General features: G+C 43.9%; 1 protein-coding gene across 2 annotated transcripts in view; it reads right to left on the bottom strand.

Annotated features, from left to right (window-relative positions):
• The window catches only part of LOC120928642 (cAMP-specific 3',5'-cyclic phosphodiesterase 4D), a 418,990-nt gene that overhangs the window by 7,468 nt on the left and 396,314 nt on the right, over positions 1-15,208 (bottom strand). For both annotated transcript variants that reach the window (XM_040339664.1, XM_040339666.1), the window contains 3 exons: positions 11,660-11,814; positions 3,906-4,028; positions 2,073-2,255 (listed from right to left, as the gene is read on the bottom strand). In XM_040339664.1, the coding sequence (XP_040195598.1) occupies positions 2,073-2,255; positions 3,906-4,028; positions 11,660-11,814 (461 nt within the window). The remainder of the gene's footprint in view (positions 1-2,072; positions 2,256-3,905; positions 4,029-11,659; positions 11,815-15,208) is intronic.

Raw genomic sequence — 15,208 nt, forward strand, 5'->3', positions numbered from 1 at the left:
AGAAGGGTTCCTCTGAAAAGCCTGATCCATCCGACTCCTCTGCAGGTGAAATCTCATCCTCGTCCTCTTCAGATCTGTCTGAAAGAGGATCAATAATCACTAAAGGAGATCTGCTTTGCTTTCTGTCCGTCTTGGAGGACTGAGCGATTAACTTGGCGATCTGACCTTCTAGTTTTCCCATAGCTGCAAAAAAAGTGTCTTCAGTGACATATGCAGGCCCAGGTGCCACTGGAGAAACTGGTAAATCAATGGTTACAGGGGAGAAAGGTACCGAGCAGGTGCGGCCAGAGCCTCCTGTCTCAGGTGGCGCTGTTTTCTTGCTCCTAGTCCCTGATCCCTTTTTAGTGGAAGACATATTACTGAGCAAGACGCCGAGGTAACAAAATGCATCTACTGCTGTGCTGAGTTTAACAATTTAGGTATGCAACTTCAAACACACAGACTAATGCATAGAGTGGGTGTCTCTCATATGGTAGTGCCCTACCAGCCACCTAGAGTTAGCGTGCCCCCAAAGTTGCTGTGTCCCTTGGGATCTCTGCTGCTGCTGGCGTCCAGGATGGATCTTTTGCCTTAACAAAAGTTCCACTTCCTTAAAAAACAGTGTGCACGCCTCTTCCTGCTCCCCTCCCCCTCCTGGGGGCTTCTTATCCGGTATCTGAGGAGGAGAGCAGCGGTGCCATGTCTTTAGCAGAGCTCTGCAGTGGAGGAAGTGTGCTTGTCCAAAGGATCCGACACTGTCTGAATGAGGTGAGACAAAACTCAGCTCTTTACTCCTCTAGTGGCCCATTTTGAGAAGTCACCCCTCAAAAATCCTTAGGCTCCTTTTTCTCTTAACTTAATCCCCCGCTGCAGGTTTTTCTGCTGAAATATTTTTTCAGACAGTACCAATCTTCACCCCTCTTCGCGGGCTTTGTGTGCCAAACCTTCAGGGATACGAGTTTCCTATTTAAAGGAGACTTCCCCCTGGGCCTTGTAATAGACTCTGACCAGGACTTTAAGTCTTAATACAAAAAGTGCTGAAGCTCAGAGCCCAGTCCTCCGAAGAGAGACATTACAGGCGACGCCTCTTTGCAGGAGGCCTGGATCCATTCCACTTTTGAGCTTCATAGCCTCTTGTATGGATCCAAATAAGGCACAGCTCTTTAGCCCCGAAAGGTCTGTTTTAGAAGAGCTTTCCTTAGCACTTCTCCACGCGTCCTACACCTTAGACACTGGTGAAAAAACTGAGGTACTTCCCAGATGGGAGGGGCTATATGGAGGGGAACTGACTCTGATTGGTTGTGCCAGTGTCCAATCACCTCTGGTGAGCTTATAACCCATTATGTAAAGACTTAGTCTCTGTGTCCCGTGGTGTACGATAAAGAAAATGTGTTATACTTACCTGCTCTGTGCAATAGTATTGCACAGAGCTGCCCTGATCCTCCTTCTTCGGTACCCCACCAGCACTCCTACTGAGTGCCCTCAAAGCAAGCCGATTGCTATGAGGGTACTCGTGCATGCTCGCTCCCGACACACAGAGTCGGGGCTCAGCCCCACTCCCTCCTCGCTGGCTGTGATTGAAAGCAGCGGGAGTCATTGGCTGTCTCTGTGCCGAAGAAGAGGCAGGGTGCAAGGACAGCAGCAGCTCTTGTGCACATCACTGGATTAATATCGGGTTAGGGGGCCTTTACAACCACTTTAAACCAAATGTCTGCTACTGGTAGTGCTGGTGGATACTTTATATTGGCCATATCTGTATAAGATAGTGGATAAGTCAGAATGCGTGCGATAAACAGGCCCACACCAGAAAGAAGGGCCTGGGTACAGATTTAAGGGTCAGAATTAGCAAGTGCTCCTTGCTTACACAAAGCTGCTGCATGTAGGTAGGTACTGTAGGTGGTACATATCCTGAACCATGACGGGCAGTGGCAAAAGGGGGTTATCCACCAAGTTTTCGAAATCATTTACATGAACTTAAAAGCAAAACTAAAATAGCCCTGCAATACAGTATTACATTGATATTACTTATTTTCTATGTAGGTGTTAAAGTTTTAATCTGCACATTTTTCAAAGACAAAACGCCTCTACCCTACCTGTGATTTTTCCACAGAGGCATTGTGCTTGTCACACATAGGGCTGATTTCCATTCCTCGCTCCCTCTCTCGATCTCCCTGACGGAAGAATTCCTCCATTATCCGGTCTGTCCAATGTCGGTAGAGCTGCAAAGGTTTTGTTGGATTGCTGAGATCTGCACAATGTACCATGTTCTGAAGAACCTAAAATAGAAATGAAAACACCACCATCACCCGCTGTGATATTACATAGAAGGCACAAGGCCTCTTTTTCATTTACACTTTTCTTAGCTGTGAAGTGCAGTCTGGAAGAGTCATGTTGTGTGCGATTTAGTCATAGCTGGATAAAGAAGGAAACTGTTCTCTATTACCACAAATGTGAAAGAAACTAAGAGGCTGCTGGTAATCCTTACAAACTAATGCTCTTGGATGGAAAATAAGCACATTGTTGAAAAGCATACTCAATAGTATGCAAACATATTATTCATAATCAAAAATAGTTTAATATCAGTGACCGTTAAAAAAAAAAAATGTCTGTCTGCAGTAATGTCTGAAATGAGTACTGTTTGAAGGGGATTTCTTTATCATCCCTTGAGGCACACAGGAATTCAGATGCAGTCTGAATATACTGCCACCTACAAGAGGTTTGGACACTGGCAAACAGAAACATTCTAAGCCAGCCTCTATATAACCCCTCCTCTACCAAGTATTCCAGTAAAGTCTATTTTTTGCTAGACTATTTTCTGATTACATATTTTCCTCTGGAGCTTCAATTAGAATTCCTTGCCACTACCCTGCTTACTTGAGATGATTTGTTTGTATAGCAGGTCTTCTAATTAGCGTTTTTTTCAGCACTACCTTAAGAGGCTGTACCTGGACCCTGCGGGACTCGGCATGTGGAATTAGGACTGGAATGGGACCTTAGCACCATGGCACAGACCCAGGGGTGACTCTTTCTCTGAAGACACACTTAGTGAGCAAAGCTCGTCGGGATCAAGCACCCAGGAGCTACCTCTTCGTTTACATCTCTAAGTACCCGTTTAAACTTTTTTACGCCACTAGATAACTACAGTAAGGGTTAAGGCTGAGGGACCGAGTTCTAACATTAACCATTGGGTGAAGAAAACCTCCCATGCTCCTTGGCCAGGTAGATTCTGTGGGTCATGTTACCATCTATGACTCAGATTCAGAGTCCCGGCAGTCTACCTCTGAATGGACTGTTTAAACCACCAGAGTCTCCCCTCTTGCCTCATATTTGCGGGGGTTGTGTCAGACCTTAAATAATCATGCAGTGCCTTTAACTTTGAATCATGTTGTTAGGGCTCCCACAGCTGCAAAGACCTTACCACTACAACCACTGTTTGATACTTTCCTAGTCTGTACAGTAAGGTCACAGGCCCCACCCAAGCACGGCGGGTCACTAGGGCAATTTGTCTCTCGAGTCCTTGAGTGCAGAAGACACACTCTGTAGTACACAGGCTAACTCCTTGTCCCTGGCACCCTTCTCCAGTGGTTTCCAACCATTTCCTTTGTCTCAATGCACAATATGCTGCAGTTTCTGCTGTTTCCTTGGGTTCCCCACATTCTGGGACCACTGCTCTAATCAAGAGTGCTCTCAATCCCTGCACAACACTGTTAATTAGATCAGTGTTCAGGGTGCATTGTATTTGTGAGAGAACCATGGTCTGACTCTCCTGTGTGCTGGCAACCGAAGCTTTTTTCATTTGTGCTGCAGCTCAAAAAAGAAAAGAAGGAAAATAGCTACATATGTATTGTTGTGAACGCAGCCTGGTTGCATTACAGTGATAAATAAGGAGAGTCAATTGAGCTTTAAGCAATGTATATTCTGGTTACCTGTATTCTGTCAGAATAGTTGTCGAGAAGAAGGACCCCGGAGCTTGTGACTTTCTTGGTTTCAACCATTGTTTTCAAATCGGCCAGTAAATTCATATGCTTCGACATATCTGTTGCAAGCACCTAGTAAAAAAAAAAAAAAAAAATGTCTGATCCACAACAAACCTGCACAGACCTAATGCAACAGTGCTCTCAAACTATAACTATGGAACTAGGGCAAATATTGGTAAGTAAAGAATGTCAGGATTTTTTTTTGGTCTTTGTCCATTTTGAGAGATCTGCCTTCACTAAGTATCCCGAAGACAAAAAAGTGAAAGAAAATCTTCTTAAAGTGATTCTAAAGGTTCATTTTTTTTTTTTTTTTTTCATTTTATACTCGCCTGCTCTGTGCAATGACTCTCCTCTTCTGGGGTCTCCCACTGGTGCTCTTGGCGCCTCTCCCCCTTTTTAATACTTCCATAGCAAGCTGCTTTGCTATGGGGGCACTTGTGTGGGGTTAATTACAAGCAGGGATGTGTGTTTCTATTGACACACATAGCGCAGCTCAGCCTCGCTCCTTCCTCACCATATTTGATTGACAGCAGCAGTAACCAATGGCTCTCGCTACTGCCTCCATGTCCAGTGAGGAGAGAGCTAGTGCCCTCGGGCACTGTGCTGGATTGAAATCAGGTAAGTATAAGGAGGGCTGGGGGGGCCGGCTGATCACAGAAGTTTTTATTTACCCTAAAGCAGAGAATGCATTACGATAAACATTTGGTCTTTATAACCACTTTAACGTGAGGGAAAATACCCTATTAGACAATCGTCACAACATACATTTTCAACATCAACAGGTTTAAAATATCTGGAATATATATGAAGGAAACAAAGAAACCCCATTTTGGATTGGCACATAAGTTTTTGTACACAAGAAGATACGATATATAGTGCATGTTAAAATCAGAGACTCGGAACCTCCTTGTGACCAATAGAGTAACTTTTTTTTTTGTGCCCCAAGAGAAATGCCAAAATTAGGTCCACCATCCTTAGGGCTTATATTGAGATTATCCTGCTTGTCTGGTGCAGGGTTTGTGCAGCTGTCAGCATTGTGCCTGCATTGAGGAATAATGAATATGGCCAGGCAAGAGGAATGGCAGAGGATGCAAATGCTGTAATAAGCGGAAACAACATGACACCAGGAATCAACTGACAAATGACAAGTAGGTCAGGCAGCAAGCTGCGTGTCTAACTCCGGGAATAAGAGCAGTAAGAGTCTAGAAAATTGTCAGTGAATCTCTTCCAGCTTACTGCAGTCTCATTCATGCCATGTTATTTTAGTTTTATATTCCTGATTTATGTTTTTGCTAGCTATCATGTCTATTCTTCATTGTCCTAGATATATTTATAGCAGAACTTCAAGCAGACAGCTAGCTATACAGATGAGATGTATTTGCAAATGTGTGCAGACTAAACCCCTGTTCTTAATGCATATTGTTAGACAGGTCAATTTGGTTGATCGCTGGCAGGTTGGCAAGTTTTAGCTCGGAAATCTTTGTATGACATGCATCACCCTTCCAGTGCTTCCTGCTGCAAAGGCCAGTTATAGGTGGGGCAGTGGCCACTTGTTTGTATTTAGAATTTATTGGTTAGTCAATGCACTGACATCTTTACTGCCATGGTGCTATGTGCTGGGTGTTCAGTGTGCCCCTGTACTTTAAGGAGGGGTGGGCTCCTTCCAGGCTCATCTGCCCTCTGCCAATCCATTAAAATGCATGTGCTTTCATTGTGGAGACTCACTGAAAATAGGGTGACTTGATGGGACACGCACACATGTATTTGCAAATGTGTGCAGACTAAACCCCTGTTCTTAACGCATATTGTTAGACAGGTCAATTTGGTTGGTCGCTGGCTGGTTGGCTGGCAAGTTTGAGCTCGGAAATCTTTTTGTATTTGTTTGACATACATCGCTCTTCCAGAGCTCCTTGTTTGCATAGATCAGGTGGGGACAGTGGCCACTTGTTTGTATTTGCCTGCCACAAAAAAAAAAAACATACAGATGGCAATACCAACACAAGCAATGTTAGTGCGGCTATCTCCCTGCAGGCTATTGCGTTCTGACCCTCCTGCCAGAACACACTCACCAGTGCAGGTATTCCAGCATGTTCTGTTGTGAGACTGGGTTCTGTTGGACAAGGGAACTGTACACATGGGCCCAAAGTCAGCCGGTTTCTGCCAAACCAACCATTTCGACCTGTGCGTACCCAGCCTTACAAGTCACAGTGTGCGACAGGACAATGAAAAGAAAAGCAGCAGATTGATGAGATCATATTTCTGCTTTCTATTTCTAATCTATTTATAATTCTTCACTCAGACACTATAGATCTCACTAACCTAACTGGAAAAGTTAGACATGCACAGTGTAGCTCAGAGATGCATCCATGAAGAAGAAACAAATTAAATGAAGTCTGAAGGCTTTTCATCCTAAGCTCCAGCCACTTTCCAAAAATCTAAATGAAGAATAAGGATGTTAAATGAAAAGCGCTAAAAAGGTATAAATCTGTAATAAATAAAATAAAAATGTATGTATGTATGTATGTATGTATGTATGTACGTACACACACACACACACACAAACAAACACAAACGCACGTAGGTCCATCTCCAAAAATGTGATTATTATCAAAATGTTAATTTCAGTAATTAAATTCAAAAAGTGAAACTCATATTATATAGTTGTGTTACACAGTGTGTTATATTTCAAGCATTTATATAAATTTTGATGATTATGGCTTACAGCTAGTGAAAACCCAAAATTCGGTATCTCAGAAAATTAGATCATTACATGAGACCAATGAAAAAAAAAAAAAAGGATTTTTAATACACAAATGTTGGCTTACTAAAAAGTATGCCCATGTACAGTATAGTATGCCCTCAATACTTGGTCGGTGGTGCTTTTGCATGCATTACTGCATCAATGCGGCGTGGCATGGAGGTGATCAGCCTGTGGCACTGCTGAGGTGTTATGAAAGCCCAGGTTTCTTTAATAGCGGCCAATAGCTTGTCTGCATTGTTGGGTCTGGTGTCTCATCTTCCTCTCGACAATACCCCACAAATTCTCTATAAGGTATAAGTCAGGCGAGTTTGCTGGCCAAACAAGCACAGTGATATCATAAACATTAAACCAGGTATTGGTATTTTTGGCAGTGTGGGCAGGTCCCAAGTCCAGCTGGAAATTGGAATTTGCATCTCCATAAAGCAGGTCAGCAGAGGGAAGCATGAAGTTCTCTAGAACTTACTGGTAGAGGGCTGCGGCGCTGCGCTGACTTTGAACTTGATAAAACACAGTGGACCGACACCAGCAGATGACATGGCTCCCAAAATCATCACCAATTGTGGAAACTTCACATTGGACAACTCCACTGCAACTTGGATTCTGTGCCTCTCCACTCTTTTTCCAGACTCTGGGACCTTGTTTTTTAAATTAAATGCAAAATTTTCCACGGTCATGATGATTTGGGGAGTTTAATTTTTATCAAGTCCAAAGTCAGCGCAGCCCTCTACAAGAAAAGTCTAGGGCACTTCATGCTTTCCTCTGGTGATCAGCTTTATGGGGATGCCGATTTCATTTTGCAACTGGACTTGGCACCTGCCCAGACTGCCAAAAGTACAAATACCTGGTTTAATAATCATGGTACCATTGTGCTTGATTGGCCAGCAAACTTGTCTGACCTAGAGAATTTGTGGGGAATTGTCAAAAGGCACCAGACCCAACAATGCAGAAGAGCTGAAGGCTGCTATGAAAGAAACCCTCAGCAGTGCCACAGGCTGGTCGCCTCCATGTCACTCCACATTGATGCAGAAATTCATGTAAAAGGTGCCCAAACCAAGTATTGAGTGCATACTATACAGTACATCTACATACTTTTCACTAAGCCAACATTTCTGTATTAAAAATCCTTTGTTTTATTGGTCTTATGTAATATTCTAATTTTCTGAGATATTGAATTTTGGGTTTCATTAGCTGTAAGCCACAATCTTAAAAAAATAAAATTAAAACAATGCTTGAAATGTATTACTCTGTGTGTAAGGTACCTATAAAAAAGAGTTTAATGTTTTTAATTAAATTACCTAAATAAATCAACTTTTTACATATTTAAATTTTTGGAGATGCACCTGTATATATATATGTGTGCTGGGCTGCTCAGTAAAGCTTCTGTTCTGTATATAACCTCTGGGTTGGTTGTAAGTATTCATATTCGCGCTTAGCTCTTTATTACTTGTATTGTCTTTCTTAGCACTGAGTCATTGTACAAAGTCATTGTAATGCTACAAGGTTACACAAGACAATGCCCTCAACCCAGTGTGGCTCAGACCAGAAAGAGGGAAGTAGTGAGAGTAAAAATTACCCTTTGCATTTCATGTTTATGTATTTACAATGACAGGTACTCTTTAAATAACACAAACCTCTGATACATCTACCCAAGCAATATCAAGGTTTCCAGCAGTAAACTGTGCCAGTAAATCTTGACAAATACAAGCAATGTGAGATGTATGACTGAGGCTTCTCAGCTGTCCTATGCTATTTCTATATACAAGGTGGATGGAAACGAGAAGAAATGTTCCTGTGAAGAGTGCAGAAAATATACCGGCTATCACACCTTCTGCACGAGATGGAGACTATTTTAGTCATCACATAAAAGTAAAACAGCCTAAAATCACAGCCTGTCGGTAATTGCAATTTTAGCTGGCTAAAGCTCCGGGCCTTTAAAGGGTTAACATCTGACTTCTCTAATGACTCCAATACTTCAACAATGAGATCTATCTGCTATAATTCCTAGCCCTGGCCCTGTCCCACTGGATGTTTTAGGTGTTCTGGTCCCTTTTACTTGTTCTCCTTATCATGTTCTCTATAAGATTATAAAAAAATAATCATGAACATCTACCAAAAACTAGACCAAACGTTATGGCTGAAAATCAGCACAGTAACTTGAGCAATCTAAGTTTGTCATGCCTGCCACTATTTAAAGCTTCAGCAAACTAAAGCAATCTTTCTGCGGCTGTAATAGGTCTGCATTGCTTGTGGTGGCATGGGATGTTGGTAGCAAAGTCCCTGCACACCATCAGACCCAAATACTATACTGGCTTCATTGCAGGCATAGTGTAATGATGTCATTCTGAAATGAATCACTAGATATATACAATGCAGTGTAAGTCCCCCCCCACACACAGATAGCATGGGGATGCTCAGATTCCTTGGGGGAGGGCACTCGGTTTCCCTCACATAGTATTAATGTATGGAGACCAAGGTTTCTGTGATCCCAAAAACAGTGCCAATATGTATGGGCTTCCAGATCCCAAAGGGACATGTCTAATATCCCACACATAGGATCCCTTTGAGTGATGCAATGAGGGGTGCAGCACTGATAAGCAGAGTCAACCTAAAGACAACTCTGTCACTTAGCTACTGCACTGCCTCTGGCTAGATAAAAGGGCATATTGACAGAAGTCTGTTGGAGCACGGTCCCTACACACATACAACCTTTACAGCCCTTAGTCCTACCCTGCTGTGCTAAATTTTCTATGCCAGTTTCCTTTTGTTATGCTGAGCTTGTGAATGCTTACATTGCCGAGACACTTCTCAAGTAGGGTTTCTGGTTTTTGTCATTTGCTTTCCAGTGCCAATGAAGGTCAAATTTGGGACAATATGGGGAAAAAGTGGACCCTTGCTATACACAAACACCAAGTTTCTGGAATGGTAAACTTGGCCCCAGTTTATGGCACCGAATATAGCACTATTTAACTCCAATAAAAGCAATGTTTCTTTTCTGCTAAAAACCATAACATCTGCATCTGATGGCGACAAAAATAGTATGGGGGGTGCAAGGCAGTCTACAAACTTAGGCTGCCCATACACTAGTCAGTGTAACTGATCTGATTTCTCCACCCACACATTTGAGGTGGCCGATTCTTCCCCGCTGTGTGATTGTAATTTGACGAAGGGGAGACACTGATCAGCGCTGTAGTCTATAGTCTGCAGTGATGATCGAACGGCTAAAATTCAACATTGTACAGAAGTGTATCAGTAGATCAATTCCGGTAAAATCACTGTGTCCATACAATGATCAAAATTCAACTGCACTCTGCGGAATCAGACAAATTTCAATCCATGTATAGCCAGATTTATGCAGTTTATATCTTTGAGGCCCTGACCATCTGGCCCTGGTCTACACTCAAGCCATGAGGGGTAGAAAGGACATGTCCAGGGCACACACATCCCTTCAAAAGAAACCTAGGATATGCAACATGGTACATATGGTCAAACAAGAGGAAAAGGTCCTGATCGCTGCAGTCCAAACAGAACTGACAGTCATGCAAGTTGAAGCAACCTCAACCTAGCTCTATTCTGGCCACGCCATGCCACGTTTCACTCCAATGGCGGCACAAAACGCATCAAAGGCATGGCCAGGATTGAGTTAGACTGAGACTGCTTCAACTTGCATGACCTTGGGGTCTGTTTGGAGTGTGACAATCGGGAGCTTTTCTTCTTGCCTTATAACATAGTGCTAGGATAGACTCTTTAGACCCAAGCCAGCACCCGAAGTGTGAGCCCACCAGTTTTTGGGAACAGGAACTGGAGTGGTAACTAGGGGTGCAACGGATCTTCACCGATCCGTGATCCGAACGGGTCACCCCGTTCGGATCGGCACACCCCACGATCCGCGGAGCGCTCCGGAGCCTCGGCCATAGGAAAGTCCCCGGCTTCGGCCTAGCTCCGGAGCGGCGGCCATCTTGCTCCACCCCATGTGCTTGCCAGTGCACAGCGTTACACTCCTCCCCGCATCACTGCGCTGACTACAGACCCGGGACCACAGTATGCAGGCATGTGAACCTGTCTTTGAGATCTGCACGTGGACCTGTCTTTGAGATCTGCACCTGGTAGGAAAAAGACTGTTTGTACTGAGCGGAGGAGGGGGGGGGGGGGGACACCAGAGTCACCCGAGGAGGGGGGGGGGGACACCAGAGTCACCCGAGGAGGGGGGGGACACCAGAGTCACCCGAGGAGGGGGGGGGGGACACCAGAGTGGAGTGGAGGGGGGCACCACAAGATTAGTCTTTTTTGCTGATCCGAGGATTGATCCGATCCGTGACTCCTGTTCCGACCCGTGATTTTTTTGATCCGTTGCACCCCTAGTGGTAACCCAAGTTTCTTTATTCATGGTATAATCCCTAATTGAGATGTAAAGCCTCGTGTTTTTTCACCTTCATGCATTAGAAATCCTACTGTAGCAGCTTTTTCTTATCTGAACCCGATCTTTCCAGCGATGAGAACAAGCCCAGCAGCTTTAGCCACTGTCTCAGGTCCTCACTGGATCGATTGATAGCAGCAGGAGCCATTGGCTCCTGCTGCTGTCAATCAAATCCAGTGACATGGGGGGGCTGGGTCGAGTCCTGCTGTCTGTGTTAATGAACGCAGGACTCAGGAGTGTGCCCGTACGAGTGCCCCATGGAAAGCGGCTCTCCGTGGGGGCACTTGATAAAAAAGGTGAAGCCAGGAGCGCCGCCGGGGGACCCCAGAAAAGGAGGATTGGGGCCACTCTGTGCAAAACCTTTGCACAGAGCAGGCAAGTATAACATGTTTATTATTTTAAGAAAAAAAAAATGAACCTTTAAATCACTTAAATTTCCCTTTAACAGCAATAAACTGAAACATTCCCTTTGCGATGGTAAGAACAAACAGAACACAATACTACTGCAAGATAAGAGTGCGCACTTACTATGTCAATGACCATTTTCCGTAATGATTGTCTCTGCTTTTTGGTCAAGTTCTGGAAAATGTCACAGTTCTCTTCTTGTAGCAGCTTGAAACCCACAGCTAAATGGTGGTTCTCCAGAACAGATGAGTCATTGTACATCAAGGCTAATTCTGAGTCTGGAAGAAAATCAAAGAACATTTTAGCAGACGCAACACAAGGGACTGAGAGGGGGGAAAAAATGTCAGAAACATGTCTGTGTTAATTATAGGATAGGATTGCCTGATTGCTTCAATTGCAAAGAAGCAGCTTGAATCTATACAAATAAGGACCGGTCTGACGCAATAAATGATAGCTGCGGTATCATGTGGAGCACGCACTTATTAACCGGCAGAAATCACTGAGCTGGATCTTTAATCATACTGGCCCAGGCATGCCGCCAGCTTCAGACCATCGCACCTGTATAATGACCTGCGCCACCGTCTGAGCCGCACTGCTAGAAACACTCAGCGTGATTGATATGAAGGACAGGAGGATCTGAAGCAGCTAAACCTCATCATCAAGGCCTATGTTAAGACGCAATGCAAAATTACAAATGCACCGATTTTAAAAGGGACAGGTTGTTTGCTTATTTTTTGGCCCTGCCTTTGGTTTCCAGTACTAAATAAATGTCAAGCAGTAATTTTTCTCACTATATTGGATTCAGTCCTAATGTATGCTATTTAAACCTGATGTAAACCTTAACTTGTCGTCATTTATGTTGCTAAAGGACTGTGTATCAAACAATGGCCATATTTTTTACTCTAAGAAAATATAGTGCTGACCTTTTCTTCATCCTTTGTTGCATCCGAGTACAGGAAGTCTGCATGTATGAAGACTTGTTGTCTATCTGCATGCATGCACTCCAGTGGCACCTGCTCATATTTTTGAGGTTTGTCTTTTTTTGCTACAGATATATAATAATATTCAAATGAATACTTGTGCAACCCAAAAGCACAAAGACTTGGTAGTGCTTACCAAGCCCATTGCCAGAAGAGGACGTGAAAAGGTTAAATCGATGATGAGTCTAAGTAGGAGCACAGGCTGCCCCTCTACCATATTCTCTGCTCATTTGCAAGGCATGAGTCACCATATTGATTTTTGCACTCTAGGGTATCCCTCAGGTTACCAAGCACACAGCTGAACTCCAAGATTTATTTAGGTGCAGGGAACACAGAACATTAAAAATTCCATAATAAACCCTGGACCTTGGGTACAGGACTACTGGGGGACCCAGAACTGGTGTTTAACACTAGGAAGTGCAAACTGCAGCGGCTCCGAGGCTAAAAGCGTCAGGTAGACCATGCACATTATTTGCAGATCAGTCCTGGCAGGGATTACGTTTCCTCTTTTGTCCTCTTTAGCCTACCAAATAATATTAGAATCATTCCCTGCACCTTTGCAAATTGCCGTAAAGCACAGGGTATTACAAAAAAATGCTGCAATAATCTGTACACTCTGAGCTAACCATAAACAGATGCCCCACAAATGAGTCTGCTTTAATCACTTTTTACATTGGTTTTCATTGCCTAATAAATCAGGAATGAAACAGCAGCTACAATGTGAATCATGCGACATAAATCTTTAAACAGACTGGCACTGAGAAAGGCCATTTCATTAGGCCTGAATAGTGAATAACTACTTCATTTTATATTGTACTGGATGCAATACAGCCAGGAGGTGCCCGGCAGTAACAGGTGTTTGCATACAAACCTATGGCAAGCTGCAAAAGTGTCACACATCTGAGCTTTTGCATGCCACATACCTGTCTCTGTATGCATGCAACTGCTTGGATGTGCGTTGACATGTGTACAACCATAGTCTGTCATTGACTTGTACTGAACAGTTGTATGCAAACACCCGTCACTCCTGGGCACCTCCTGACCACGTAAACAAAACCTTTCTTCACAATATATGGCCCTCTGAGTTTCATGTAAATGAGATCTTACATATAACACCAAATAAGAGAGAACCATCTGCTAGCCAAATACCAATTGATATTTCCATACTTTGAATGGCAACAAAAGCATGGTATCAGTGGGTTAGATGATCTGTCAGGTTTTTATTGGTTGTGAAGAAAGGGCCAGAATTCCAAACTTAAAAATACCCCAACTGAGATCATAGACGCAGAAATAGAAAAACAGGCTTCATCAATTAATTTATCAATGTTTCAGGGAAACATAGATCTAATTTCTCAAGGTAACAAATTACCCTTGAGAAATGTACAAAGGTATTGGTGTGGGATGGATGGATTATAAATTAGATTTTTATTGCCGCCTTTGGCTCTGGGAGGACATCACTCTCACTTCCTGTCCTGATCACATTGATGATGGCACGTCTGTAAAAACCAAACCAAGTGCCAAAAGCAGAAAATATGAACAATATCAAAGATCATAACAATCAGTGATTTGGAATGATTATATTAATTACCCCACATGGTGCCCCCAATTGTATCAGTCCAGGACACATTCCGTTCATCAATTCTAAGCTCTGATGAAGGGGGACTATTTAAACCCCCAAGGAGCGGTTTGGTAAATTTGGGTTCTCGATTCTGTGCCTCGACTCCAAGAACAACCTCAGGCTCAGCCCCTCGGGCACACCTGGTCGAATGAAAGTCACTGCAAGCATGTATAAGGACACAAGTGTAGATACTTTTAACAAGGCTGTGGGTTACTACCAGAATATAGACTGCTGTTTAGTGGTAGACGATTTCAGTATGTTTATACTCTGTGACACAGTAGCTGTGGTCCTTCTGGTTAGATGTTGCCTGGGGTGACTCTGGTCTGTAGCACAGCAGCGTGACTCCTGGCAGTGGCTCTGACCCTCCGCACTCAGATCACAGCTCTGTAATTTCTGGTTACGCCACTCTCAGGCCCCGTACACGCGACCGAGAAACTCGACGGGCAAAACACATCGTTTTGCTCGTCGAGTTCCTTGTTCGGCTGTCAGAAAACTCGTCGAGCCAAATGTTCCCATTGCCCAATGCGGAAATAGAGAACATGCTCTCTTTTTGGCTCGACGAGTTTCCAGACGGGTTTCTCGGCGAAAAGTGTACACACGACCGGTTTTCTCGGCAGAATACGTCTCCCATCGAGTTTCTTGCTGAATTCTGCCGAGAAAACCGGTCGTGTGTACGGGGCCTCAGTCTCTCTCTCTCTTTGAAATAGTACGGTCCTCTTGCTACCTCTGACTGAACAAACCCCTCTCAGAGAATGTTTTTGCCCAGGAAACTCCTGTCATTTTTCCCTTTTTAAGCAGGGCTCTGTGGTAGTTGTAGTTTGGAGCCCATAGCCTCCAATGAGTAGTAACTACAAGTCCCAGTGTCCTTTGCCTGGTTGCATCATCAGGGGGAGGTGAGGAGGAGTGGCTGTATTCCAGTCCTCTTCCTTTTTAATGGGTTTCGCTGCTGCTGACAGGAGGAGGCGGGGGGTGAGTGGGGGATGTTCACACAGAGCTTGCAGTTGCACCTCTCCCCTGTCACAGCACAGCCACTTTGCCATGCCAGCCAGCAGGTAATGGCAAGTAAATGCCATT

This window comes from Rana temporaria, chromosome 1 (assembly GCF_905171775.1).
Source record: "Rana temporaria chromosome 1, aRanTem1.1, whole genome shotgun sequence".
In the NCBI taxonomy this organism is placed as follows: domain Eukaryota; kingdom Metazoa; phylum Chordata; class Amphibia; order Anura; family Ranidae; genus Rana; species Rana temporaria.